The sequence below is a fragment of the Lachancea lanzarotensis genome, scaffold LALA0S05 (genome assembly GCF_000938715.1).
Source record: "Lachancea lanzarotensis genome assembly LALA0, scaffold LALA0S05, whole genome shotgun sequence".
In the NCBI taxonomy this organism is placed as follows: Eukaryota; Fungi; Ascomycota; class Saccharomycetes; order Saccharomycetales; family Saccharomycetaceae; genus Lachancea; species Lachancea lanzarotensis.
The window spans coordinates 184,259-208,354 of record NW_019212883.1 but is presented as its reverse complement, the minus strand read 5'-3'; the positions used below and the strand labels follow the sequence as shown (position 1 = coordinate 208,354).

General features: G+C 43.3%; 11 protein-coding genes and 1 non-coding gene across 12 annotated transcripts; 7 read left to right on the top strand and 5 right to left on the bottom strand.

Annotated features, from left to right (window-relative positions):
* Nucleotides 1-665: 665 nt before the first annotated feature.
* DGK1 (LALA0S05e02586g1_1) lies at nucleotides 666-1,568 on the top strand (the record flags this gene model as incomplete). The annotated part of the gene is made up of 1 exon (XM_022772182.1): nucleotides 666-1,568. One exon carries the CDS (start codon nucleotides 666-668, stop codon nucleotides 1,566-1,568), a length of 903 nt encoding a protein of 300 aa, XP_022628531.1.
* Nucleotides 1,569-2,432: 864 nt separating this feature from the next.
* Nucleotides 2,433-3,983, top strand: NOP58 (LALA0S05e02564g1_1; the record flags this gene model as incomplete). The annotated part of the gene is made up of 1 exon (XM_022772181.1): nucleotides 2,433-3,983. One exon carries the CDS (start codon nucleotides 2,433-2,435, stop codon nucleotides 3,981-3,983), a length of 1,551 nt encoding a protein of 516 aa, XP_022628530.1.
* Nucleotides 3,984-4,420: 437 nt separating this feature from the next.
* SNU66 (LALA0S05e02542g1_1) lies at nucleotides 4,421-6,151 on the top strand (the record flags this gene model as incomplete). The annotated part of the gene is made up of 1 exon (XM_022772180.1): nucleotides 4,421-6,151. One exon carries the CDS (start codon nucleotides 4,421-4,423, stop codon nucleotides 6,149-6,151), a length of 1,731 nt encoding a protein of 576 aa, XP_022628529.1.
* Nucleotides 6,152-6,249: 98 nt separating this feature from the next.
* LALA0_S05e02520r lies at nucleotides 6,250-6,322 on the bottom strand. Its single transcript has one exon. It is a non-coding gene; the product is annotated as a tRNA-Ala (tRNA).
* A 743-nt stretch (nucleotides 6,323-7,065) lies between these two features.
* SLY41 (LALA0S05e02498g1_1) lies at nucleotides 7,066-8,412 on the top strand (the record flags this gene model as incomplete). Its single annotated transcript, XM_022772179.1, has 1 exon — nucleotides 7,066-8,412. One exon carries the CDS (start codon nucleotides 7,066-7,068, stop codon nucleotides 8,410-8,412), a length of 1,347 nt encoding a protein of 448 aa, XP_022628528.1.
* A 193-nt stretch (nucleotides 8,413-8,605) lies between these two features.
* YHM2 (LALA0S05e02476g1_1) lies at nucleotides 8,606-9,544 on the bottom strand (the record flags this gene model as incomplete). Its single annotated transcript, XM_022772178.1, has 1 exon — nucleotides 8,606-9,544. The coding sequence occupies one exon, from the start codon at nucleotides 9,542-9,544 to the stop codon at nucleotides 8,606-8,608; it is 939 nt and encodes a 312-aa protein (XP_022628527.1).
* Nucleotides 9,545-10,011: 467 nt separating this feature from the next.
* RRG7 (LALA0S05e02454g1_1) lies at nucleotides 10,012-10,731 on the bottom strand (the record flags this gene model as incomplete). The annotated part of the gene is made up of 1 exon (XM_022772176.1): nucleotides 10,012-10,731. One exon carries the CDS (start codon nucleotides 10,729-10,731, stop codon nucleotides 10,012-10,014), a length of 720 nt encoding a protein of 239 aa, XP_022628526.1.
* A 682-nt stretch (nucleotides 10,732-11,413) lies between these two features.
* BIL1 (LALA0S05e02432g1_1) lies at nucleotides 11,414-11,623 on the top strand (the record flags this gene model as incomplete). Its single annotated transcript, XM_022772175.1, has 1 exon — nucleotides 11,414-11,623. The coding sequence occupies one exon, from the start codon at nucleotides 11,414-11,416 to the stop codon at nucleotides 11,621-11,623; it is 210 nt and encodes a 69-aa protein (XP_022628525.1).
* A 318-nt stretch (nucleotides 11,624-11,941) lies between these two features.
* Nucleotides 11,942-13,462, top strand: CUS1 (LALA0S05e02410g1_1; the record flags this gene model as incomplete). The annotated part of the gene is made up of 1 exon (XM_022772174.1): nucleotides 11,942-13,462. The coding sequence occupies one exon, from the start codon at nucleotides 11,942-11,944 to the stop codon at nucleotides 13,460-13,462; it is 1,521 nt and encodes a 506-aa protein (XP_022628524.1).
* A 639-nt stretch (nucleotides 13,463-14,101) lies between these two features.
* RNT1 (LALA0S05e02388g1_1) lies at nucleotides 14,102-15,607 on the top strand (the record flags this gene model as incomplete). Its single annotated transcript, XM_022772173.1, has 1 exon — nucleotides 14,102-15,607. The coding sequence occupies one exon, from the start codon at nucleotides 14,102-14,104 to the stop codon at nucleotides 15,605-15,607; it is 1,506 nt and encodes a 501-aa protein (XP_022628523.1).
* A 25-nt stretch (nucleotides 15,608-15,632) lies between these two features.
* Nucleotides 15,633-18,707, bottom strand: ISW2 (LALA0S05e02366g1_1; the record flags this gene model as incomplete). Its single annotated transcript, XM_022772172.1, has 1 exon — nucleotides 15,633-18,707. One exon carries the CDS (start codon nucleotides 18,705-18,707, stop codon nucleotides 15,633-15,635), a length of 3,075 nt encoding a protein of 1,024 aa, XP_022628522.1.
* A 401-nt stretch (nucleotides 18,708-19,108) lies between these two features.
* On the bottom strand, nucleotides 19,109-23,350 carry LALA0_S05e02344g (LALA0S05e02344g1_1; the record flags this gene model as incomplete). Its single annotated transcript, XM_022772171.1, has 1 exon — nucleotides 19,109-23,350. The coding sequence occupies one exon, from the start codon at nucleotides 23,348-23,350 to the stop codon at nucleotides 19,109-19,111; it is 4,242 nt and encodes a 1,413-aa protein (XP_022628521.1).
* Nucleotides 23,351-24,096: the final 746 nt, after the last annotated feature.

Below are 24,096 nucleotides of genomic sequence, written 5' to 3'. Positions count from 1 at the left end.
ATGTATAATCTGTAGAATTTTATTTTAAAATTGTTTCAAATAAGATAGCAGCATGCGGAGCAAGAAGACAGGGCTAGAGGTATTCAATGTCAGCATAGTTTCTAGTTGTCAAAAGCTTAAATAGAAGGTATGGGCCACGTACTCATGAATGTACTCGTCAGCACTCTAGCGTCACGACTCCACATGTGGCCAGAGTACTCGCACGAACGCTTAAAAAACATGTAGAAAATAGTCATAAGAGTAATCCCTACTTTTTCAAGGACGAACAAGTAGGAATATTCTTCAAAAGTCGTGAGTGAGCTTCGAACGACATCGTCGTAGCTAGTGATTGTCTCAGCTTTTTCCAAAGTTGAGAGTTTATGACATCAAAAACGCATGAAGTTTCTACAGCATAAATCGCGGCAAAGGGTGTAGTTTTACCATGCTCTATAGTTGTTCTTCACAATCATCTCTTTGCATTCTAATTCATCCTCGAAATCATTTACAATTTCACATGATGCAGCGATATCCATCACGATATACGATACCGTCTAATAATTAAATCGAACATCATCAACTGTCTATCGGTAAACTTGTCAAAATCCATCACTCATCGATCTGGAATCTGGCTAGTTGCATCTCGGTCGCTACATTCCTCTTAGCGGGATCTGTTCTACCTTCAGCATATGGTAGATTTACAAGCCACCAGTGGAGGAGAGACCTCTCACACTTCGGGGCTGACGCACAGATCTGGCAATGTTGCTAGATCAAATTCAAATTCAAATCCAAATCCAAATTCGAAATCTGACGGTAAACTCGGGGCTGTAGCCACTCAGGATGAAGGTTCTAATAGCGACATACACCTTCCGCTCACAACTATACATCTGAAGAGCCACGAGTGGTTTGGAGACTTCATTACGAAGCACGAGGTGCCTAGAAAGACGCTTCATTCTTCGATCGGGTTTATAACGCTGTATCTGTACACGACAGGATTGGATTACCGGAAGGTAAGAAATCCGCTTGTGGTGGCATTTTTGAGCATTTTCACGTTGGATCTGATTCGGTTAAGATGGACAGCTTTCAATAAACTGTATTGCAAATTTGTGGGTGCGCTGATGCGGAAACGAGAGATCCATACCTACAACGGTGTTCTTTGGTACCTTTTGGGTCTGATTTTTGCATTCAGTTTTTTCCCCAAAGACGTGGCTCTTATCTCGCTTTTCTTGCTGAGTTGGTCAGACACGGCAGCGTCCACATTTGGACGCAAATTTGGCCATCTGACGCCCAAGCTCGCTCGTAACAAATCACTGGCAGGGTCCATTGCTGCGTTTGTCGTGGGGGTTTCTGTCTGCTATGGGTTTTACGGCATTGTGGTCCCTCATTACGCGTACGTGGACTCGCCTGGAGAAATAAGCTGGTCCGCCGAGACAAGCAAACTAACGCTCGGACAATTTTCCGTTTTGAGCGGGGTTTTGGCGGCTTTCAGTGAGGGCATTGATCCTTTCAACTGGGACGACAATTTTACTATTCCTGCATTATCTGCTGTATTCATGCACACGGCTATTCGTCTAACCAAAAAGACCACTTAAATAGAGATCTGGCAGAGCAACTAAGTATATAGATTTCAAAGAGAAAATGATAAATTTCTGATTGTGGAGGAGGTGAAGGAGTTGCGAACACGGGGATGTTTACCAAAATCAATGTCACGGTGAGTGTCAAAGACAAAAAAACATGTTGTGACACCTCACATAGGATAAACCTCAAGCACTGTTAAATATCAAAGATTTATATGAATCGAACTAGAAATAACTTGCACTGTGGAGATTGTAATGGGCTTGGTTATGCTGAATATTCGTTGATGACACAACCGTATCAAGCGACCAGAACATAAACTTCGAAAAATGTATGTCCCGACACCTATTCTAACGTTGAGTAAGCCCCTGGTTCACGTCCAGAACAATACCTTGAGCAACAACAAGTTTATATCGAACTTTAGTCCAAACTAAAATAACTCTGCGTACCAAAATGACAGGCGGTTTGTTACGCTAGTGCTGCCAAAAGACACCCTAAAGGAACCAAAATTTGCCACTGCTTTTTATGTCCATGTCCCACCTTATTCTCATGCTTTCAACTCAACTTCTACTTTAAAATTCCAGCACTGTCGTCGCTATTTTACTGACGCTGGATTTTCCTTTTTTCAGTCTTGAAAAATTTTAGCTATGCTGAAATTTGACCAAGGTCATCGGATGGAAAACTTTTCGACAAATTAGTATCCCATCGCATAACTAAATCAGTTGCAAACATAGGGAATCAATCCATTTGATCTGGTCTTGAAGCTTAACGTCCATACTTGTATTATACATAAGCTATAAGGCGAGTTTTGTGGCATTTTCCGGGTTAAAATCGAGTTAGTATAAGAGCTTTTCTGGTTGATTTTTTATAGCATATTCGAGATGGCATACGTTTTGACAGAGACCTCTGCCGGTTATGCCCTTTTGAAGGCTTCAGACAAGAAGATCTACAAGTCTTCGTCGCTGATTCAGGACCTGAATACTTCTGACAAAGTTTTGAAGCAGTTCAAAGTGGCCGCTTTTTCGAAATTCGGTTCTGCTGCTGAGGCTCTACAGGAAGCCAACAGTATCGTGGAAGGCAAAGTATCAAATCAATTGCAGAAACTTTTGGATGAGAGCAAGGCCGACAAAAAGGCGACTTTGGTCGTTTCTGAGACCAAATTGGCCAACGCCATCAACAAATTGGGTCTAAACTTCAACGTTGTGTCCGATGCCGTCACTTTGGACATTTTCAGAGCCGTCAAGGAGTACTTGCCCGAGCTTCTACCAGGCATGAACGATTCAGACATGTCCAAGATGTCTCTAGGTCTTGCCCACTCGATCGGCCGTCACAAGCTCAAGTTTTCTGCCGACAAAGTCGACGTCATGATCATTCAGGCCATTGCGCTTCTTGATGACTTGGACAAAGAGCTCAACACCTACGCCATGAGATGCAAGGAATGGTACGGCTGGCACTTCCCAGAATTGGCCAAGATTGTGACCGATTCTGTTGCGTACGCGCGTTTGATTTTGGCCATGGGTGTCAGATCCAACTGTGCTGAGACTGACCTCACCGAAATTCTTCCAGAAGAAATCGAAGAGCGTGTCAAGGCTGCTGCCGAAATTTCCATGGGTACTGAAATCACGCCTGTCGATTTGGACAACATCAAGTGCCTAGCCACTCAGATCACCGAGTTTGCTGCTTACAGAGAACAACTGTCCAACTACTTGTCTGCTAGAATGAAGGCCATTGCGCCAAATTTGACACAGCTTGTTGGAGAATTGGTTGGAGCTAGATTGATCGCTCACTCCGGTTCTCTTATCTCCCTTGCCAAGTCTCCTGCCTCTACGATCCAAATTCTAGGTGCCGAGAAGGCTTTGTTCAGAGCGCTAAAGACCAAGCACGACACACCTAAATATGGTCTTCTATACCATGCATCCTTGGTTGGACAAGCCACTGGTAAGAACAAGGGTAAGATCGCTAGAGTTCTAGCTGCCAAGGCGGCTGTTTCTCTGCGTTATGACGCTTTGGCCGAGGACAGAGACGATTCTGGTGACGTTGGTTTGGAAGCCAGATCAAAGGTGGAGAGCAGACTATCGCAAATTGAAGGTAGAGACTTGAGAACCACTCCAAAGGTGGTCCGTGAAGCCAAGAAGGTGGAAATCACAGAAGCCAGAGCCTACAACGCCGATGCAGACACTGCCACCGATGCAGCTCAGGCATCTGTTGATTCTGACGAAGAAGACTCCGATGCTGAAGTAGAGACCGAAGTAAAGGAGAAGAAAGAAAAGAAGGACAAGAAGGAGAAGAAGGAGAAGAAGGAAAAGAAGGACAAGAAAGACAAGAAGAGAAAGAGAGATGACGAGGCCGCAACCGACGACAAGGAGTCCAAAAAGTCCAAGAAAGACAAAAAGGACAAAAAAGACAAAAAGTCCAAAAAGGACAAGAAATAAGAAATTTCTTGATTCCTAAAGAATCCCAGCGAAAAACATAAACAAAACAAATAACGGCAGGACAGAGGGTAGACCAGTCATTCCTGAATCATCACAAAAGCCTCTCTTCTCACCACCAGTCATCATTAATTGTGTTTTTCTGTCATACATGTAAATTAGTTATTTAGACCGCGATTGGTGCTACGTACATTAATCCATCGAACCTTAGTTGCGGAGATTCGAGCAAATCCTCTACATATCTTCAGATACTTACGCGGTTTCAATTTGACGCCCTTTAGGTGATGATTGTTCTGATTCAGGTCTATTCAAGTATATTTCATTAACATCATTTACTTTGATGACTTGATGACGGAAAACTATAGTCAAATTGAAAAAAGTTCCATTTCTGAGTGTAAGAAAGAAAGTTAGAAGAATAGATCATTGGTGAGCAACAAGCAATGGGTAACTATGAATCTCTTTCAGTTGAAGAAACTAACAAGTTGCGGATTTCGATTGGGCTCAAACCCATCGAATTACCAGAAAGAAATAAGGCAGAACCAGCTGTTCAGCCAAAGGACGCCGATGAGGTAGAGAATAAGTTAAATCATGACAAAACCGCAAGTATAGACCCGAAAATCTCGAGACTGCGATCGAACTTGCAGAGAGCAAAATCGAAATCCCAGGTAAATACCGTTTTAGACGGTGTTACCGACGATGACAGCGTTGATTGGATTGCTAATGTGAAATTGAAGAAAAGGCCAGGACGTTCAACGACGTTGAATAAAGACTATTTTGAGGAAAAAGAAGAACCGGAAGATCCGGAGACCTCCAGGAAAAATGAAAATGGATCTCGCACACGAGTTACTGGTCAGATTTCAGAGTTAGTGCCTGGAAAAGATGTAATCCTGACACTTAAAGAATCGGAACTGGGCGAGGAGGAGATCGAAGATACACTGGTGAATGAGGGACTGGCACACGACCAAGAACAAGCCAATAATATGCGGCTTAAAAGAATGAACCAGGATCGAAAACGTCGTAAAATCACCATTGGAAAAGGTAGTATGAAGGAAGATGACGATGAGAACCAAGAGGAAGCTGAGATTTACTTGGTGAACGGCAGGATCGTGGGGCAAGCTCCAGATGAACAGCCTCCTACTCAAAGAAGAGATGACAAGAGAGTGGATGTGGCATCGATTTCGGACAACGCAGAGGAAAGTGCTGAAGAAGCATCCGACTTCGCGGCTGTCAAAATAAAGAAACGTAAAAAACTCAACAACAGTGGCGTGTCCAGCAGAAGATCAAGACCTACAGACTTTGTAGCTCCTAAAGTTGCATTGATTGATGAAGACAGTGTGGACCCAGCTGAAGATGAGTTACAGAACCTTTTGAAGGTCCGGAAAAAGACAAATCTCAGGAGCCATAATGAAAGTCTCAAGACACCAGAACAGATTGCCAAGGAAGTGGAGCTAGAGAAGAAAGAGAGAGCATCACGCGTTCAAAACCTCAATTATCTCCGCGGTATCACCATAGATGAGAACAGTGCATTTCTTTCAAGTCTCAAGGGTGATCAGCCCGCTGACCAAACGAGCGTTTCTGAGCACTCGTCGTCGTTCCAGCCCGTAAATTTAAAAGTAACAGCAGTCGAACCTCCTCACCAACTTAAACAGGAAGATCAGGAAAACACGAGTGGTGTTGAAGAAATCCAAGAGCAAGTGTCCGGGGCCAGTTTTGAAGGCGGTCTGGCGGCAACTTTGGGCTTTTTACGAAATCGTAACGTGATTCCAGCACAACCATCGGGTGACGCGGTGGCTAATAGCATTTCTTCACGGACCGCGGACCTCGTTGCATATCAGCAGCAGCAGGAAGCGCAAAACGTTCGCAGCCGGTTTGCAAATGAATTAGCGAAAGGTAGCGTTCGGTACAGCAAGGAGGAGTTGGAGAGTCTTCAGAAGCTGCAAGAACAAGAGATCAACGATCGCAACAAAACTCTACAGAGACAACGACTCGCGGCGTACAATCCGGAAGTGAATTTAACATACAAAGACAATGCTGGCAATGTGCTCACTACGAAAGAGGCGTACAAGAAACTTTCGCAGGCTTTTCATGGCACCCGCTCAAATAGTAAAAAGTTAGCAAAGGCGCGACAAAAGGTCCAAGACAGGAACAGACATTCAGATAGCTATGTATGATAAAGAAGGGCACAGTCGGGAATATGGACGGTGATGGGTCCTTTGAGGTCTATAATGGTGCTATCGCTAATTTCATACATCGAAAAAAAAAACAAATGTGGACGAGACCGGAGTCGAACCGATGACCTCTCCCATGCTAAGGGAGCGCGCTACCAACTACGCCACACGCCCGTATGTTTTTGATGATCTACAAGGAACAATATATGCTTATAAATACTTAACAAGAGCACGCTCAACTTGCCAATCAAATCACCTCCTACTCAAAGTCAGTTAGACTCACACCAAATACTAACAGATCTTAGCCCATAGTTGATTGATTAACTGAAACGAGTTTATTAAGCGATTCTCTTCCAGCTCATACTTAATTATTGAATAGTATATTGTATCACATATGACGAGAATGTTATATAGTAGGGGTCCCATACAATCTCGTGACGAGTGAAAAATTATATAGTTTTTTCGCTATAGAAAACAAACAATGGTTCTAATTTTGTTGTGAAGTCATCAAGCTCATCAAATATCACAATAGCTCACTAATTCCAGTCGTTAGGCTCTCTGACTTGATTTCCAAAGGACAACAGCCTTGTCAGCTTATCCAGCCAAAAAAAAGCGTTCCAAAAGCTCTCTTTTTTAGCAAGTTGGCGTTAGAATTTTGAACAAGAGCTAGCTTTGAGATTTGCAAGGTATCTAGCATTTGATACCGTTGAAATAAAGACTCGGTGTCCGAATCTCCAAGCTTAACTACCACTTCCAACCCGTATTTTCGTGTTGTTCAGGTAAAAGAAAAAAATCATAGAAAACCTCCCCACGTTCGCTTTCAAAGCTGTCTTTTTGTCATTCGCTAACACTTTTATTCTGAGACACACACCGTCGTATTCAAAACTTAACGTACTGATACTTGTTTTAGAAATACCATGATCACTACGCAAAGTACCACTCAAAACACAACTACAAAAAGACGCAACTCTTTGCATACGAATCTATTCGACCCGCAACTTTTCCAGGTCCCTGGGGCCCCTGTACAACTCCAACCTCAAGCTCATTTCCGAACCCCCAGTTCGGTCGAAGCTCACCGTTCTGGTCCCGTGCAGCATGGTGCTTTTGCAAAACTAGCGTCTAGTGTTCCAGAAGACGTGAGGGGATATTTACCAGTCGTAAATGTCAAAATCACGGCGTTGTGCTGCGTCTGGTACGTCACATCTTCCGTTTCCAGCAACCTTTCAAAAGCTATTTTGAGTGATTTTCCCCACCCTGTGGCCCTCACAGAACTTCAATTTTTCATCAGCGCAGTGCTGTGTGTGCTGTTTGTTACAATAGCCAATCAACTCAGCTCTGAGACTCAAAAGGCAGGTCCTTTGTCTCGGGCTGTGCTTTCTTTTCCAGAAGGCATAATACCCAGCTATGTGAACGGCGACTTTAAGCTATGCGTGGTAAACAAGTTTTTAAAGCCATGCAAGTTGGCTCTGGCAGCGACTTTCCCAATGGGTATTTTCCAGCTGGTGGGCCACATCAGCTCCCATGAATCCACCTCACTCATTCCAGTTTCCTTTGTTCATTCAGTAAAGGCTCTTTCGCCAATAATGACTGTCTGCTATTACAGGTTTTTCAAGGGAAAGCAGTACAATATGATGACATATCTCACACTAATACCCTTAATAAGTGGGGTTATCACCACTTGTTGGTCAACGCATGGTAGTCCAAAGAAAAGTGAAGTTATCAACGAGAATCAATTCGTCAAGGGCATCTTGTTCGCTCTTTTGTCGATGATGATATTTGTTTACCAAAACATCTTCGCTAAGGGTATCTTGACTGTTAAGAAACAGCGGGGTATTTTGCCATCAAAATCCGAAAAGCAAGCTTTCCACAACGAAAAAGAGTACTCGCCATTGCAAATTGACAAGCTCACCATCCTCTTTTACTGTTCGTGCATTGGCTTTATTTTGACTTTGCCCATTTTCATTTCGAACGAGCTTTTCAACAAAAGCTCTACGCAAAGTGTTTTCAACGACTTGACGGGCAGAGCATTGCTTTTGGTATGGATCCATGGCTGTACACATTTCCTTCAGGCTATGCTTGCGTTCCAGCTAGTTGGGATGCTAAGTCCTGTCAACTATTCCATCGCCAATATCATGAAGCGTATTGTGATCATCGCGGTTGCACTTACTTGGGAGTCGCGCTTTTCTTTCCAGCAGGTTTTTGGCCTATCACTAACAATCTTGGGCCTTTATGGCTACGACAAGTGGGGCCTCACCATGAAATGATAACATATTTAAAGTTATACTAATGTATTTGTTGCGCTTCTCGACTAGTTCGCGCTTTCGAAACCGTAGTGCAACGAAGAATCAGGTTTTTTCGCACCGGGCTACTCACACATCATTAAGTTAACTATTTCGAAAACACTGTCTATCAACTCGAAATTCTATCTTATCAATGCTTCTGGTTGTGTCCTTTTGATTAGTGCTTGGCAGCTGGTGTTTCGCCCGTTAGTTTGCCGACGAGTTCTCTGGCCATGTCACCGAAGCCGACCATGAAAACGGTTTGCCAGATACCTAGACAAATTCTTGGGGCCACACCACGGTATAGACCCTGAATGCCACTGGTTTTGTAAATGTAAGAGAAAGCAGATCCAACGGTCAGTTTCTTTGGTCTGTTTGGATCATCTTTCTTGGATTGCATTTCCACTCTGATAACTTCAATAGGTTGGTTCCAAGCACTCAAACCACCACCGATAGCCGAAGCCAAGATTTTCTCCATGGCAGTGAGCTTTTCATCCGTATTGGTTTTCCCGGTAACGTTTCTAATACCTTCTTCTACCAATCTCGAAAAACCGAAACGGGAACCCCAGTTGGTCATCTGTCTAATAGCCACTGCATTGACACCCTTGTTGATACCTCTGATACCCTCTTTGTTGTAGATTTGTTTGAAAGCAGACCAAGAAGATTGAGGAACTGCGCCAGCAACAGCCGATTTGGCCTTGGTGATTTCCACAGTTTTCATGCATGTGCAGAAACCCATAGTCAAATAAGCCTGGGCAACACCACCGGACACACCACCCATGATACCAGCACCAAAGTTACCCAAACCTGCTCTTTTGAATTGATATTCGGCCTCAGCAGAAACGAACAGTAAAGCAGCACCTTTAGTAGACGCTTCGATCCAAGCCCATGGAATTAAACCCTGGTAAAAACCAAATACACCACCACGAGACCAGATGTGTTTGACAGACTGTAAGAAATTCAGGTTACGATTAGCAGCCATGGTCGTCTTGATAACTTCAAGAGGTTGACCCAACGTCGTAACCTCGCAAAGGTTCAACGCTGAGCCCAACAAGATGTTGGAAAAAGAAATGGGCTTCTTCTTCAATTCCGCTGGTTGCTGTGGAGTGATAGACATTACTGCTGCCGGGTTGGAAACTGATAGATGCTTGTTTGACTGAATATTTTAGAGATCCAAGATCGCTATCAAGCGATATCTTTTTTATAGTATGGGCAATTTCGTCCAAAATTTTTCAATATTATGAGAACTGAACCAGATCTTTAAACCCGGGAATTTGATTAAAACGAATTGTTTTAAAACTTGAAGAATAGTTTTGGATAGTATGGATAATATCAGTATATAGCGAAGCATTTTCGCTTTCTAATGGTACTTTTTTGTCTTTTTTAGACCAAAATTCGTTGAGTTACGTGAAGTGTCAGTAAAACATCTTATTCGGGATGAATAACATCAATGATAGGATAAAGTCCGGAGCTGACGAGCTCGGTTAAGTAGTGTTGATGATGAAACATGAAGCGGTTCTGTGAACGAGTGGATTTCATTTCTGATAGTTTCGGCTAACGAGTATGACATCATTTTGTATTCGCTCACGTAGCCCGATTGTACTGTCGAAACTTGAGCCAATGAGATACCCCACAGCCTTCCAAGAGACCTGCAGCATATGCGTTTTCATAGTAGTTTTGTAGCTTCCCGGAGTTTTCCACGTCGTACCATCCTTGGTGTGGTTTTAACATTTCGACCCGCGTGTAGATCAACGGGATCGCCAAACCGTTCATGACATTCAGCCCATCTCGTGTTAAAAAATTGGGCGATGCGAGCACCAGCATGTACTGGTTTCTTTTATTGCCAGGCACCGCAGACGAAAATGCACCCATTGTTTCGCGAACCTCTTTCCCCGTAATCTTCGCGCTGCTGAAGGCTTTGCATTGAACTAGTACGTTCAAGGGCTTGAACGGTTTGTTGGGAGTCCCCAGTCTGTGTATAATAGGCTTGAATTGGGCTCCACAAACGCTTACTTTTTTGGCGACTAAAACACTGCTGGATTTGTCTTTGTTCGCATTGTAGATTCTGTCCAACGGCCAAGTCCCACGAATATCAATTCCAGCGTCGTACGACCCTCCGCAAATTTCGAGCTGCTTCATTGACAGTTTTTCAGCCAGTTCTCTGGCTACTGTGTGTTCGTACAAACTTCCTTGGTATACAGTTGAGCCTGCAATGGCTTCATTTTCCTTCAAAAACTTCCGAATCGCGGAATTGTGGTTACTTCTCGTCCATACGCGCTGACTCCAAGTACAGGGTCTAAACATGCTAAATATCGTCATTCTCGACTGATCGGTGCAGGAAGCTGTAAAACTTTCAAGATGCTACGTGAGCATGCAACTATAGATTATATATGCGATTTCTGAAAGACTCCGAAGAATATCTGCGAGAAGAAATCATTATATCAGTCTAAACCCACCAGACTTGGTACCAGTCTTATGTCCACGATGACATGGCTCAATAGAATTAATATATTGAGTCCCGCAGGTTAGAATCAAGAAACGACATACAGACAACGTATGCGAACCAAACAAGAAATGTTATGGAAATCATAATGAGTGTTCAGTAAGACTCGAGCACTTTAGCCTCTCATCCTGAATAGTACGTTTCGCAAACTTTCTCACGTATCGGATAGCGTTGGACATACATCCCCAAAAAAACTAAACTGATTTACACTTCTTTCAAGCCCAATTCGAGGAAATGATAACAGAAAGGCGTTGAACCCCACACTTGAGCTTAAAAGTGCTGTTTGCCACTCCTCTGTACGTTATTCTGCTGTCTGCCAACGCTGTCGCCAGACCAGCTCACTCAACACGAACGTCATCCATTTCTGTCCGGTACTAATATATAACACATCAAATGGAAAGACAACCGACTAAACTGTCAAGAGTCTTGATTCCTCACCACTTTGATGTTCATTCTGGACTAACCTTAACAATTGCGAGGTAAATGCCATCTTTAAACGAGTCTGAAAAGTCCAGGAACACCGCTAGTGAATCAAAAACCGAAAATGGCGAACAAACAGTCACGGTTTTCGATTTGGCAACGGAAATTGAACAATCGTTGCAACAAGTGATAGAAGACGTGAAGGGCAACGATCGTGAGTTTCAAGAACAGTTTGAATCCATACAAAAGCGGTTAAAAAGTTTTGGAAAATAAAACCGTCCCATATTTAACAAAGACTATTTTGACAATTTAAAGTCGTAAGACCTCATAGAACACCTTCAAATGATCACAAATTGAAACGGTGCCCTAGTGGTTACCGAAATAGCGCATTCACGAGCTAATCCTGGCAATCCAATGGCATTTTGAGCCTTACCTTCGGTGAAGCCTTCTAGCAAGGTTCGTCAATAGTTACGGCTTTTTCTAAGTAAATTTGAAATTGACCGATGCGATGCCCTAAGATCTTGAGGAAGTGCTGGATATTCTTCTTCGCTGAACACAACTTTTTGGGTTTCGAGCGCTTGATTTCAACGAATGGCCGCGTCCAACAAGACGAAACGTAAGCAAAAGTCAAAGAAGTCTTCAAACACTGCCAAAAATGGTGATTCTAGACGGGAATTGTTGGAATTTGTTGGTCAATTAAAGGCCAAGAGGAATTTAAATAACACAGTTGCCAACCAACCAGCCATCCTTGAAGCTGTTCACAATGATTCTGCTGCCGATCCTGAGCATTTCAAATCGGTCTTCGCCAAATTTCAGCCACCGAAGGTAATTGAAGATCATGATATTGAGTCTACTACTCCTATTGGCATTCGAACTCTGGAAGTTTTGGAAGCAGATGAACCTGAAGAAAAGAGCCTGGTAGATACAGGCGATACTTCTCAGCCTTCACAACAAGCGCCTCAGCTTTCGAACCGCAAACAACGTCGTCTCGCCAAAATCTCTTTGGCAGAGTTGAAATCTAAGGTATTATATCCGGAGCTCGTTCAGTGGTACGATTGTGACGCCGCTAATCCGGTCCTATTGGCCCAAATAAAATCCTCAAAAAATGTCGTGCAAGTACCGAATCATTGGCAGCTCAAGAGGGAATATCTATCAGGAAGATCGGTAACCGCGAAAAAACCGTTTGAGCTGCCTTCAATCATCCGTCAGACGAACATAGAGGAAATGCGCAACACATTGCCTACCCAGGGCGCCACTGAAGAACAGTCGTTGAAAGAAAACGCTCGGGCTCGGATACGACCAAAGCTAGGCAGTTTAGATCTTGACTATCGAAAACTCCATGACGCTTTTTTTAAGATTGGAAGAACGTGGAAGCCGGATTACATGCTACGTTACGGTGATATGTATTATGAAAATCGTAATCTGCAAGAAGAAAGTGGGTGGAAGCAAATGGAGAAGAATTTACGGCCGGGGAAGCTAAGTAAAGAGCTGAGGATTGCTATGGGACTACCAGAGGGTAAACTCCCGCCTTGGTGTGCCAAATTCAATGAGCTCGGTATGCCCCCTTCCTATCCTGATTATAAAGTTGCTGGTGTTAATTGGGATATCACGAACCTTCATGACAACGTCTACGGAGTGCTAGGTGCGGAGCAAAAAATCCACTCAGACCCTCCATTATTTGGGCAGATGATTCAACTGGATGATGAAATCGAAAGCAGCGAGGAGACTGGAGCTTCTTCGGCGCACAACCCCTCACCCAATGGTAAGAATGACAAAGATGCCACTGAGCTTGAAAGGTCTGCTGAAAAGGACAAGAGAATAGAAGATGAGGTACGCGCTAGAACCATGGGGGAGTTACTCAAGCGCAGAAACCAGGAAAAGCTTTCACAGGAAGGTCAAGAAAAACCAAGAAAACTATATTCTGTCATACATCAGAAAGATACCGCAGCGGAGTCTGAGCTTACTGGAACAAGCATTGCATATGATTTAGACAAATCGAGAGAGGATCAGGCACCATCTCAAGCTGGGGCAGTAGAAAAAATCCCGGTACAGTCTCATAAAAGTGAACAGGGTTCGACCAAGCAGGAAGAATCAAAAACCTTCAAATTTTGAAAATTGTGAAGTAGTATCCACGATCATCGACAATTGTGACGAGACCCAATACATATTTTGATGTTTCAAAACACAGCGCAATCGTAGCTGTACTAAAGAAGACCTAGAATATTGGACCCCTGCCAGATTTACGGCTGACGTCGCGTTTCAACCTAGAGTATCTGTCAGCATGACCGATTAATTTAAAGTGACGACGTGAAAAATTATGCAAAGTATCCAGGACAGGAGCGTACGCCCTACCAATGAATGGTAGCATATGTTCTAGTCCAATTGGAAAGGGCTAAAACGAGGCAGGCTTGAGAGGAACTGGGCAATGCGACAGATTTTCTCAATTTCATGATAAAACGTTCGAAAAGAAAATGATGTAAGCTTTCACAGCTAACGCTGGCGAGGAAAGCCACTGATACTTTCAATACCTCCGATCATACTCTGAAAGAAATAATCAGAGCAAGGACATACACTACTGGCTCCTTTTGGGCCATATCTGACCGATGTCAGATTTTTTGGTTACACTTCTCGTATATAGTGCCTGTCGAGCTAGCGTAATGAAAACCTTCAAATGCACGAGCTCATCGCCTATCCCATCTGTTTTAAAGACAACTAAAGTGAAGCCAGGACACCTCATTAGCACTCCAAAAAATGTCTGAGTTTGACGGCGTCGAACAGACAAGGTTAAAAAACCCTGGTGAGAACTCTGGCGATAATAGGCGGAATGCTTACAGCATTCATAAAGGAGACCAAGAAAAGATGGGACCCACAGCTGTTTATCAGTATTCCCAAGTTTTACAATTAGAGCACGCTGTCACTAACTTTCTGGAGTATTTCAATAAGATCATACAGCTGTCTCCAAACTACAAAGTGTATTTGGAAAATGTTGATACGCTGCAAGACACGAGTGTTGAGATACTGCCCGCGATGTTGAGGCATAAACTCAAGTGCGCAGCAGAATTGGCATCTTTGAATGAGCTAGGCAAACTACCTCTTCTGGATGAACTCAATAGCTACGAAGATAAGTTTTCGAGTGAAGATAGAAAGCCAGTTTTGAAAGAGCTTAGGGAAAAGGATATCAAGAAGCTCTCTGCTTCGGTCAATAACGAAATGGTTCAACATTGGAGTGAAGTTTCCAAAAAATCCCAGGAGGATCAAGAAGAAGAAGACGACGAAGAAGAGGATGGATATGAACCTGATGAGACCAAGAAAAAATGGCCTCCAAAATTACCAGAAATCAAAAACTCCGCCATCAAAGCTCGCGTATTCATCCATAAATCTATTATCAACGACAAACTTTACTTATCCGAACATGACATGATCAAGGCTCACAACGAACGTTTGGAATTTCTTGGTGACTCTATCTTGAATACAACCATAACCATGATCCTTTATAATAAGTTTCCACATCTCAGTGAAGGGCAACTGTCTAAGCTCAGAATGAAGCTTATTAGTAACGAGCGCCTAAAAAGGTGGTCCTTCCTGTACAAATTTAACGAAAAGCTAAGGACGAACATAGACAAGAATTGCGAAACAAGTGAATTCAAGCAGGGCAAACAGAAGCTGTACGCCGATGTGTTTGAAGCCTACATAGGTGGTCTGCTGGAAGATGACCCCAAGCACAACTTGCCCAGAGTACGGAAGTGGTTGAGTAAACTTGCCATGCCTGTTATAGAAGACGAAATCAAAAAGGACGATGACATGGATCTTTTGGAAGTTGACGTCAACGCCAAAAAAACTCTCTACTCTTTAATCGGATATGCCGCTCTGAACCTGCATTACAAGCCCGTCCAAAAACCCTCATTTGAAAACCCGGTAGCGATGGTTGAATGTCGAATCAAAGATGGAACCCTTCTAGGGGTAGGCAAAGGCAGAAACATTAAGATAGCCGGTATGAGGGCGGCTCAGCAAGTCCTGCTCAATAAACCTTTAATAGAAAAATACGCGGGGCTCAGAGCAGCTGTTCCTAGAGCAGACTCAGTGGTGAAAAGACTGGCGGGCAGCAAAAGGTCTGCGGTAGGTGATGATGAAGTATATGAAGATAACTCGGATACGTTTCCAGTTAAGAAAAGTGATTTGCGTCCCAAAGAAGAACAGCTGGGCACATCGGAAAGTCGAATAACGCCAAACGCCGACGGCTCCCTGAGCCTTATATAACAGCTACGTATATACTGGATAAGTTTCATGTTAAGTCAATTTCATCTTGGAGTTTGATCCGTTTCTCTGCATGAACACTTGGCGAATGGCTAGTTTCATCGTCCCCCATTGGCGTACTCTCCCGTCCGCCCCGTTTCTTTTTCTTGAAAGGCTCGGGCCCATCAAACTCTCTAGCAATAATGGCAAGTAAGGTATTGGCCCGCTTTGCAATCTCTTGAACGTTTCTCGACTTAAAAAACCAATCAAACTCGAACAAATCGCTACCCATAATCTCTTGTTTGACTTTGTCGTACAAGTTTTCCGCCGAAAGGCCTATTTTATGGATGGTCGTCAAGATAAAGCGGTCCTCAAAATGATCAAATGTTTTCCTCGAGTTGTTTGGGGGATACTGTACAATCATGTCATATAAGGGATCATCATACTGCTCTATTTTTTTCCGCAGCAATGACTCTTGATTTTTCAACCTATCAGCCTTTTTTTCACCAGACTCTATCGAATTTAAGTATTTCTCGTGCCCTGGGAGCTCCATATACCTTTCCCAAAACACTTTTGCGTACGCTTTGACTTCCTCGACGCTCTTATTGTCGAAAACTTCTGCAATAGATTCGTAGTCATCTCTCCCAAATCTCGCAGAGCCGTTAATGAAAGCAAAAAACTCCTTCCGGTTCCAGTTCATGAAAGCTTGGCTAATCAGTTTTTGTTTCATTTCTTCATCTTCCTGAGTATATTCGACCGCATTATCGATCTTACTTTGTTCCTCAAGCACGCGTTTGTTCTCATCATCATCACCACCATCAGTGTCATCTAATCCGAGATCATACGCAGAAATACGGTAATTGACTCTCTTTTTAAACCAAAGTTGTTCCTTCAGTTGCAGCTCTTTGGCTAGAGGAGGTAAAAATTGGTGATCCTGAAAATTAACAGTTTTTGGTGGTTTGGCTACTCGTGCTTGTGCGCTACTTTTGGTGGTCGAATCTTCTTCCTTTGGATTATCTTCCGTGAAATAAGATTGCTCCCTTCGTCTTTCTCTCCTTGATGGATTGATCCATGTCTTCGTCTTATCATCAGGCCGTTTTTGAAAGTTTTCTCCATTCCATTCGTAAGCAGATTGATCTCCCAGTCCGTTGAATTTCTGAAGATCATCTAGACCTAGTTTCTCATACTTAGCATTCAGTTGTAATGTCTTTTGTTCACCTTTTTTTAATATCTCGTCGATGTCGTCTTCCACAGTTATGTTCTGCGAATCGTTCCCAAATACATCCTTAGCGCCAAACTGGATCATGTCAAGGAGCTCACCTTTCGAATTTCCGATCGAAGAGGTCTTTTTTCCTACACCCTGTTGGATCACCAGCTGATCTAATCTGAGTTTTTGGGCTGCTCTCTCTATGACCTTTTCCTCGATGGCATTTTCGGTCACAAACCGATAAACATGAACCTGCTTTTTCTGACCTATTCTGTGCGCTCTGTCCATTGCTTGTAAGTCTGCTTGAGGATTCCAGTCCGAGTCATAGAGAACTACGGTATCCGCGGTCACTAAGTTGATACCCAAACCACCCGCTCTAGTTGTCAGAAGAAAGATAAATTTCTTTGAGTTTGGTTCGTTGAATTGGTCAATGGCCTCAATTCTTTCCTCGTGCGACGTGGAACCATCGATACGACAATATTCGTATTCTCTAAAAAAACAATAGTCTTCGAGAATGTCGAGCAGCCGGGACATTTGACTGAAGACAAGGACGCGGGATCCAGACTCTTTCTTCTTTTTTAGTAGCTTATCTAAAACGATCATTTTGCCCGCATTATAGACCAAATGCTCATCCGTAGTATATGGGGGCCCAGGTTCAGCACCTTCAAAGAGATATGGATGGTTACAGCATTTTCTCAGCTGCATAACGATATTGAGCAGCCTTGTGCTCCCTTCACGCTTCCCTATTGCACCGTTTACAGCGTCCAGGTCCTTTTCAAGAAGACTTTTATACCACTGAATCTGCATCTTGGTCATCCCCACGTACAAATTTGTTTCAACTTTCGGCAGAAGCGAGGTTTCAACCTCTGACTTCAGTCGTCTCAAAAGAAACGGGCTTAATACTGTGTGGAGTTGCTGAACCACAACGTCTTGGTCCTCCTCTCCGTCATTTTGTTCGAACCACTGGTCAAAAACGTCCGAGTCACCGAATATGTCAGGCAGCAAAAAGTTCAAAAGAGCCCATAGCTCATGCAGATTATTTTGAAGAGGTGTGCCCGTAATGAGAAGCCTTCCTCTTGAATTGAAGAGACGAATTATTTGCGACAGCGTGCTCTGTTCGTTTTTAATCCTGTGCGCTTCGTCAACCACTAGAAATTGCCACATCAGTTTTTTCAAAGTAGTCTTTTCCTTGATGACCATCTCATAGGACGTGATGAGGATGTCGAATTTGGCCTCAAGTATAATATTGTTGAGGGTTTCTTGGCGCGCTTCTTTGTCACCACTTAACACCACGGTTTCGACCCCTGGCGTCCATTTTGCGAATTCGCGCTGCCAATTATTTACCGTTGATTTTGGAACGATGATAATAGATGGCCCATCGATATCTTTCACGTAGCGGAGGTAACCCAGAAACGCAATTGTTTGTAAAGTTTTACCTAGCCCCATTTCGTCTGCCAGGATTCCTGAAAGTTTATTTTCATAAAGAGACAGCAGCCAATTGACACCTTGGACTTGATAGTCTCGAAGTGTACCGGATTCAATGTAGCTGGGAGACTCCGTGAGGAGTCCCGTGGACTCAAGGTCTTCGTTTTCTTCGTCTTCCATCAACTCTGCATCTTCTTCCTTTTCGGTTTTTCTATGATGCCTTGAGTCCTGGGACCTTCCATTAGCACTTTTCTCATGACTTCCGCCGTCCGATTCGATGCTTTTCAGTAGTTTCTGGATGTTTTTATCTTGTTTGGCTCTAACGCTCATGAAATGACGGAAAAGATCTGTCAGTTTTAGCAGATATTTGAACCGCTCGTATGTCTCTTCTTTGATTTTCTGCTTTTGAACAGCTGCACCAGTGTGTTGGAAAAACCGTTTCTTACGGGCCGCCCAGTACGCTGCATCCTTTTTGACTGGAATTTCGGTCATTATTCAACTGTCAAGCGTTTATTCGCTAGTTTATGTCAAGAATTTTGGCTCCTCTGGCGAAACAAGAACCGTATGAAATCGAATGCCTAGATTTTGATGAGAACAAGGGCAAATGACAGTAATAAAGGTAAGATGCGATTAGTGGGGCTGTCCAAAGATGTTGTTGTTCATTGTCGGAAGGCTATTTAAGAGATCGAGAAATATATACAGTATAAATTCAATATTTAGATTGATTTGACCATCACCTAACTAAAGAGCAAATGACTCGCAAATCGACTGGGGAATTGAGTAGGTGGCGCGAGACGTGGTGTGTAGGAAACTGAGCCATAAAGGTTAGAAAGATGCTGGTGGTATCTTTGCCAACCGTTAGTCGATAGAGGTTGTGAAACTTCGATTAAAATTTAAACTTTGGCTTCTGAGTGCCGTCCGTTGAACGCCCTTCGCGAATTATGATGACTTTTTTTATGGCTCTTTTTATTAGCTGACCGCGGAATGTTGCTACAAGAATCTGTCGACGGAGTGGATCCAGCCTCCAATTGTAATTGGACTTTCTCTGACTCTTCAGCCCACCATTTTGCAAACCTCTCCTCTTCAATAGCATCTTTCAAAGATCGAGACGGCAGACGTTCGGTGGTCTTGGTGTTGCTCAAATATAGTGGAATGGTTGAAGCGTCTCCTGTACTGGTCAAGCTAACGGCGGGAACCTTTTTCTTGTTTCCCGTGCCTTTCAGCGACTGAGCAAGTGACGGAAACTTACTCGCGGATGAAACAGAGGACTGCACAGGCTCCAGGTTAGCGTTTGCCGCATTACTACCCCAAACTGGTTTCTTCACTGAGGTGTTAAGCTCCTTTGATATCACTTCTTGAGCAGCCAATTTGAGCCGTTCCTTCTGAGATAGTTTTTTGACACCAGAAAAGCTGGTAGCTACTGTTGATTTGCTCGACAACTCCACACTAGAAGTGCCCTGGAGTGAGTTTCCAAGTGCTGGAAACATACTCTTTCGGTCAGTTTTCAGACGCGGGGCCACTTGTCGCACCGCGATTTCAGGCAGCGTCTCAAACTTAGCCTGTGCTTCAAATCTCGCAATATTTGTGTTGGAATTGTGACTAGTCGGTCTAGAAGGCCCACATTCACGAGTATTTGAAGCGAGGTGGCTCTCATTCTGGCTCCTTGACACCCTCCGCTTACTTTTCCCCACCGTAACGAAACCTTGATGAGTAGCGTCTGGTATATCATCTTCAACAGCCTCCTCGCTGCTGTCTATCAGCTTGAAGTCGGGGATACTTGAATTTGGCTTATTGATATCTGCCGTAGATGTGGAAGGGCGCCGCACATTAACTAGGTCTTCTAGGGTCAGTGAGGGCTTACGATTTCCCGAAGATTTCCTTCGATCGGCTCCTTTTTTTGATCCGGTTGGCTTCTTAGCCGGTTTCCCGATATCAAAGCTAGGCTCGAACGAATGAAGTGAGTCCATGAAATGTTCGTTGTATTTACTGCGATTTTCTTGGAAAAGGCGAAGGAGCGAGCTTGCCTCTACCGTATCGTTATACCAAGCATCAAAGCTGAGGCTGTTCATTTTTCTCGAGTCGATGACGAATTCCTGCAAGATTCTCCACAATTCAGAGTCGAAATACTCTTCAATAAATTGAGAGTTCTTATCTGTGAACAAAAGTTCAATATTATTGTGAAGATACCAGCAGCACTCAGAAACTAGGGCCTTCGAAAATAGTCGGTGTGCATTAACAAGTATTATCAAAACCGTGCTGGCGTCTATGAAGTCGATCAGGACACTCTCGAGATAGCTTCTTAAATCTTTCAACATTAGCTTGCCGGTTAGTTGAACCAAACCTATAACAAAATTGACAAAGCTTTTGTATTCAGTGAAGCTATAATGCGAAAATAGGTCCACAAATGGAAAAGCATAAATGTATTTCAAAACACACATCATTTCATCGGGCGTCACGCTTTTCAGGTCAACTTCTTTGACACTTCCATGCTGGCTGAACCAATCACGAGAAAAAAGGCTTTCAAAATAGGCACACCTTGCGATCAAAATGAAACTGTACGCCTCCAACGTTGCCCCATCTGCAAGTAGAAATCTCACATCGGGTTTGAACAAAAAAAACGGTTTACTCGTAATGGAAGATTCGAAAAGCTTCTCTAGAGAGGACGGTAACCGATCTCCTCTAAAAGTGTTCAGGTGCAGGTCTAGGACCTTCATCAATGCTTTGATCGATGTATCGAGAAATCTTCTCTCTTGGGCATCAGCGATGTGGGAGGTGCTGGAAATGTTGTCAGTGTACATGTAATGTAGAACGTAGGGGAGCGCCTCAGATGTGTGGTGCTCGAACAACGTTTCTATGCGTATCGTACCTTCGAAACTGTATTCATCTAGCAAACGAAAAGAAATGTTACTTCCGTCCTTGGATGTACAGCCTCCCAGTTCAACTAATTTAGACAGAAAGGCCGGCGCCCTTGCTTGTAGCAGACCGCGATGACATCCTCCCAAAATAACGCCCGTCTCTTTCCCCACAAATAGAATGTCGAAGGCTACAGTATCAACTAAGTTGACTCGAGCGTTTGTAAATACGTCATTCGTCAGCCCTACGAGCTGATCAACGTAATCAATGCACTTATACTTCCCCCACCTTTCTCTCAGTGTACTCCAAAGATCATCCGTTCTGACACACGCGGTACTGCTGTCATCATCTTGGTCGTGGGAAAATGTGCCATCTCCTCCTTTTGCGACGCTGAAGCCTTTCACAAAGCTGTCAAACATGAAGAACGTCGTATCATCATCTTGTAGTTCGTATTTTTGAGTTGGCCTTCGATGCCTACGGCTACTCGAGAGCGGAGAGTAGAGTGCCATGTTGTTGTAAACGTTTTGTTTGGTGAAACTTAAGGGTATCATATCCACGTCATCTTTTACCACACCAAAGGAAGAAAACAAAGAGTCACAACTTACATGGATAACTTTTCCTGAAGTTAACTTTTTGCTCTTCAGCACTTCGAAATTAGGGCTGCTTGACGAGCCCGATCTGTAGATGTGACCTCCTACGGTACAGAGAACCAACTGCCCATCTGAACCTACATCGAAGTCGAGACATTTATTCCATCCATAGTAGGGAGTCCAGTAAATATTGATGGGCAACGATTTTGGCAATTTTGACCAGCCATGAGCGGAATTTTTCAAGTGGTTGGAAAAAAGGATTCCCACGGCTCCGCTCTCGTAAAGAACACAGAGATTGTTCCCGTAGGAGTTTGCTGATTTCAATTTGACTATCCTATTTTTTTTGCTCAGTGAATTTGGAGTGAACAATTCGAGTTCATCGGAAGGATTCTGCTTTGAAAGCATCTTCGGCACGCTAAAATTCAGGATCTTGTAATTGTTAAACACACAAAGCTGATTATCTGCCCAAAGAATAAAAGTAGCAAACTCTGTGCAGAATAGTTGCTTTACGTCTTGAACAAAATGCGGGAGTTTAATTTTTGAAGGGAGTTTAACAATACACCCTTTATGACCATTATAGCTGATTGTGTCTTCTTCCGTATAAGTATTGGTGGCACCCATTTGACCCAGGTTGAGTCCCCACACAAAAAGATTGTGGTGGGTGTCTATAAGGCAAGTGTGCACTTTAGAACATGCAACGAACTTCAGATCATATGAGGGGTGTTTTTTCCATGGAGTGTTTGCTAATTTTTTGGGAATGGCGCTGCAAATGTTCTCCAACGCCGATCTGTCACTATTTTTCCCATTGAGGGGAGTAGAGTACCCAAGCTGAGAGTAGCGATTCCATCCCCAAGTGAAAACCTCACCGCTTGTCGTGAGAGCGACGGAATGGTGATCGCTGCAATCTAACTGTAGAACACTGTGATGTTCCAAGTCGATCTTGGTATGACTAACGTTTGACATACTGGTATTTCCGTTTCCAAGTCTGCCTCTAGTGCCCGTTCCTGCTACCAAAATTCGGCCATCCACCGTGAGAATCAAAGAATGGTACCTTTTCATGATCATGGTTTTGAACCTGGGTCTGAGATAAGGATTTTGGAAATCTGTTAGTGAATATTCATCGAATTTGAACAATTCCTTGCGGTCTTCAGAATCACCGGTGCCTAACTGAAGGTTCACATTGGTTCCAGTGGTATAAAGTTCACGTCCCCCACGCAAATGGAAGTAAACATCTCGAAACTCTTTGATACTTGGCGCACAGGGTCTGGGCGACGATTTGGTCTTCTGATTTCTAGGACGCCATTGCACCATAGACATAGGCCCTACTTCTGACTCTTTATGACCACCAGCTGGCTGGATACAAAACGGAATCTTATTGTAGTTCCAAATGTCATTTTCGCACCGGTACAGCTCAAGTGGAGTCAAACCTTCACGATCTTTGAGATCCCATATATTTTCCAGGTTAGGTTTATAGTGCGAATGGTGCTGTTTTCTCCATAGGCGGTATAATTCGAAAGCTTTCTGGAGATATCCGGTCCTCAAACAGACATGCAGAGGTGTGTATCCACTTTCCAAGTCATGGGAGTATAAATCGATACTGTCTAATTGCTCGATTGCCGGATGACAAGCTAGAAGATATGACAGATCCCTGCCGAAAACGTCCCTTTGAGCATTTTTCTTACCACAGCTCATAGTGCTAACTATCGTGCTATCGGAAGTAGTTTAAGCCGTCATGGGAGTGCGCTGTGCTTGGCCGATGTAGAAGTTGGTTCGTGCACGAGTTGAAGCTTTATATTTATCATATAGACTCATTTACTATTGATAGTCGTGGGAAGAGTACAAATGTACTCATCAGATCAATGGAAATGTCATTCAGGCTTAATGGTGCCGTTGGGCGACCCAAACGATGTTACCATGGTATCGGTGGTCTTCCCAAATGAGCAGAGACCGAGAAAGTTGAAAAATAGGTTCCTAGCGCATTTATGTATCAAATTTAGACCAAAAAAATTATGATTCAAGCGGGGAAGCTTTGTTTGGGAAGAACGGACTCTGAACGGTTCTGAATTAGCTAAAAATATGGCCATAGATTAATACAGGTAATAAACTACGGACTGAAGAAATAATTGGATTAGTTGCGAACTTCTGATGTTGTTTTTTTTCGAATGACAGTAAAAAGATTTGAATTATTTATTAGCATCCAAATTATTGCATCACTGTCGTCGAGTTGTGTTGATGGTGACAAAAGGATCAAAGGTTAAATGCGAGCACCTGAAGCCAACTACACGAGGTTGATGCTTCCACATCCTAACGATACAACGTAAACCCTGAAATCAAAAATTGAAATTAAAATGCTAAATTGTTCCTATACCTGTTTTACCTTACATGGCAATCCTTAGTTACCTATGTTATATGAATGTTCTTAAAAATGTTTAGACGCT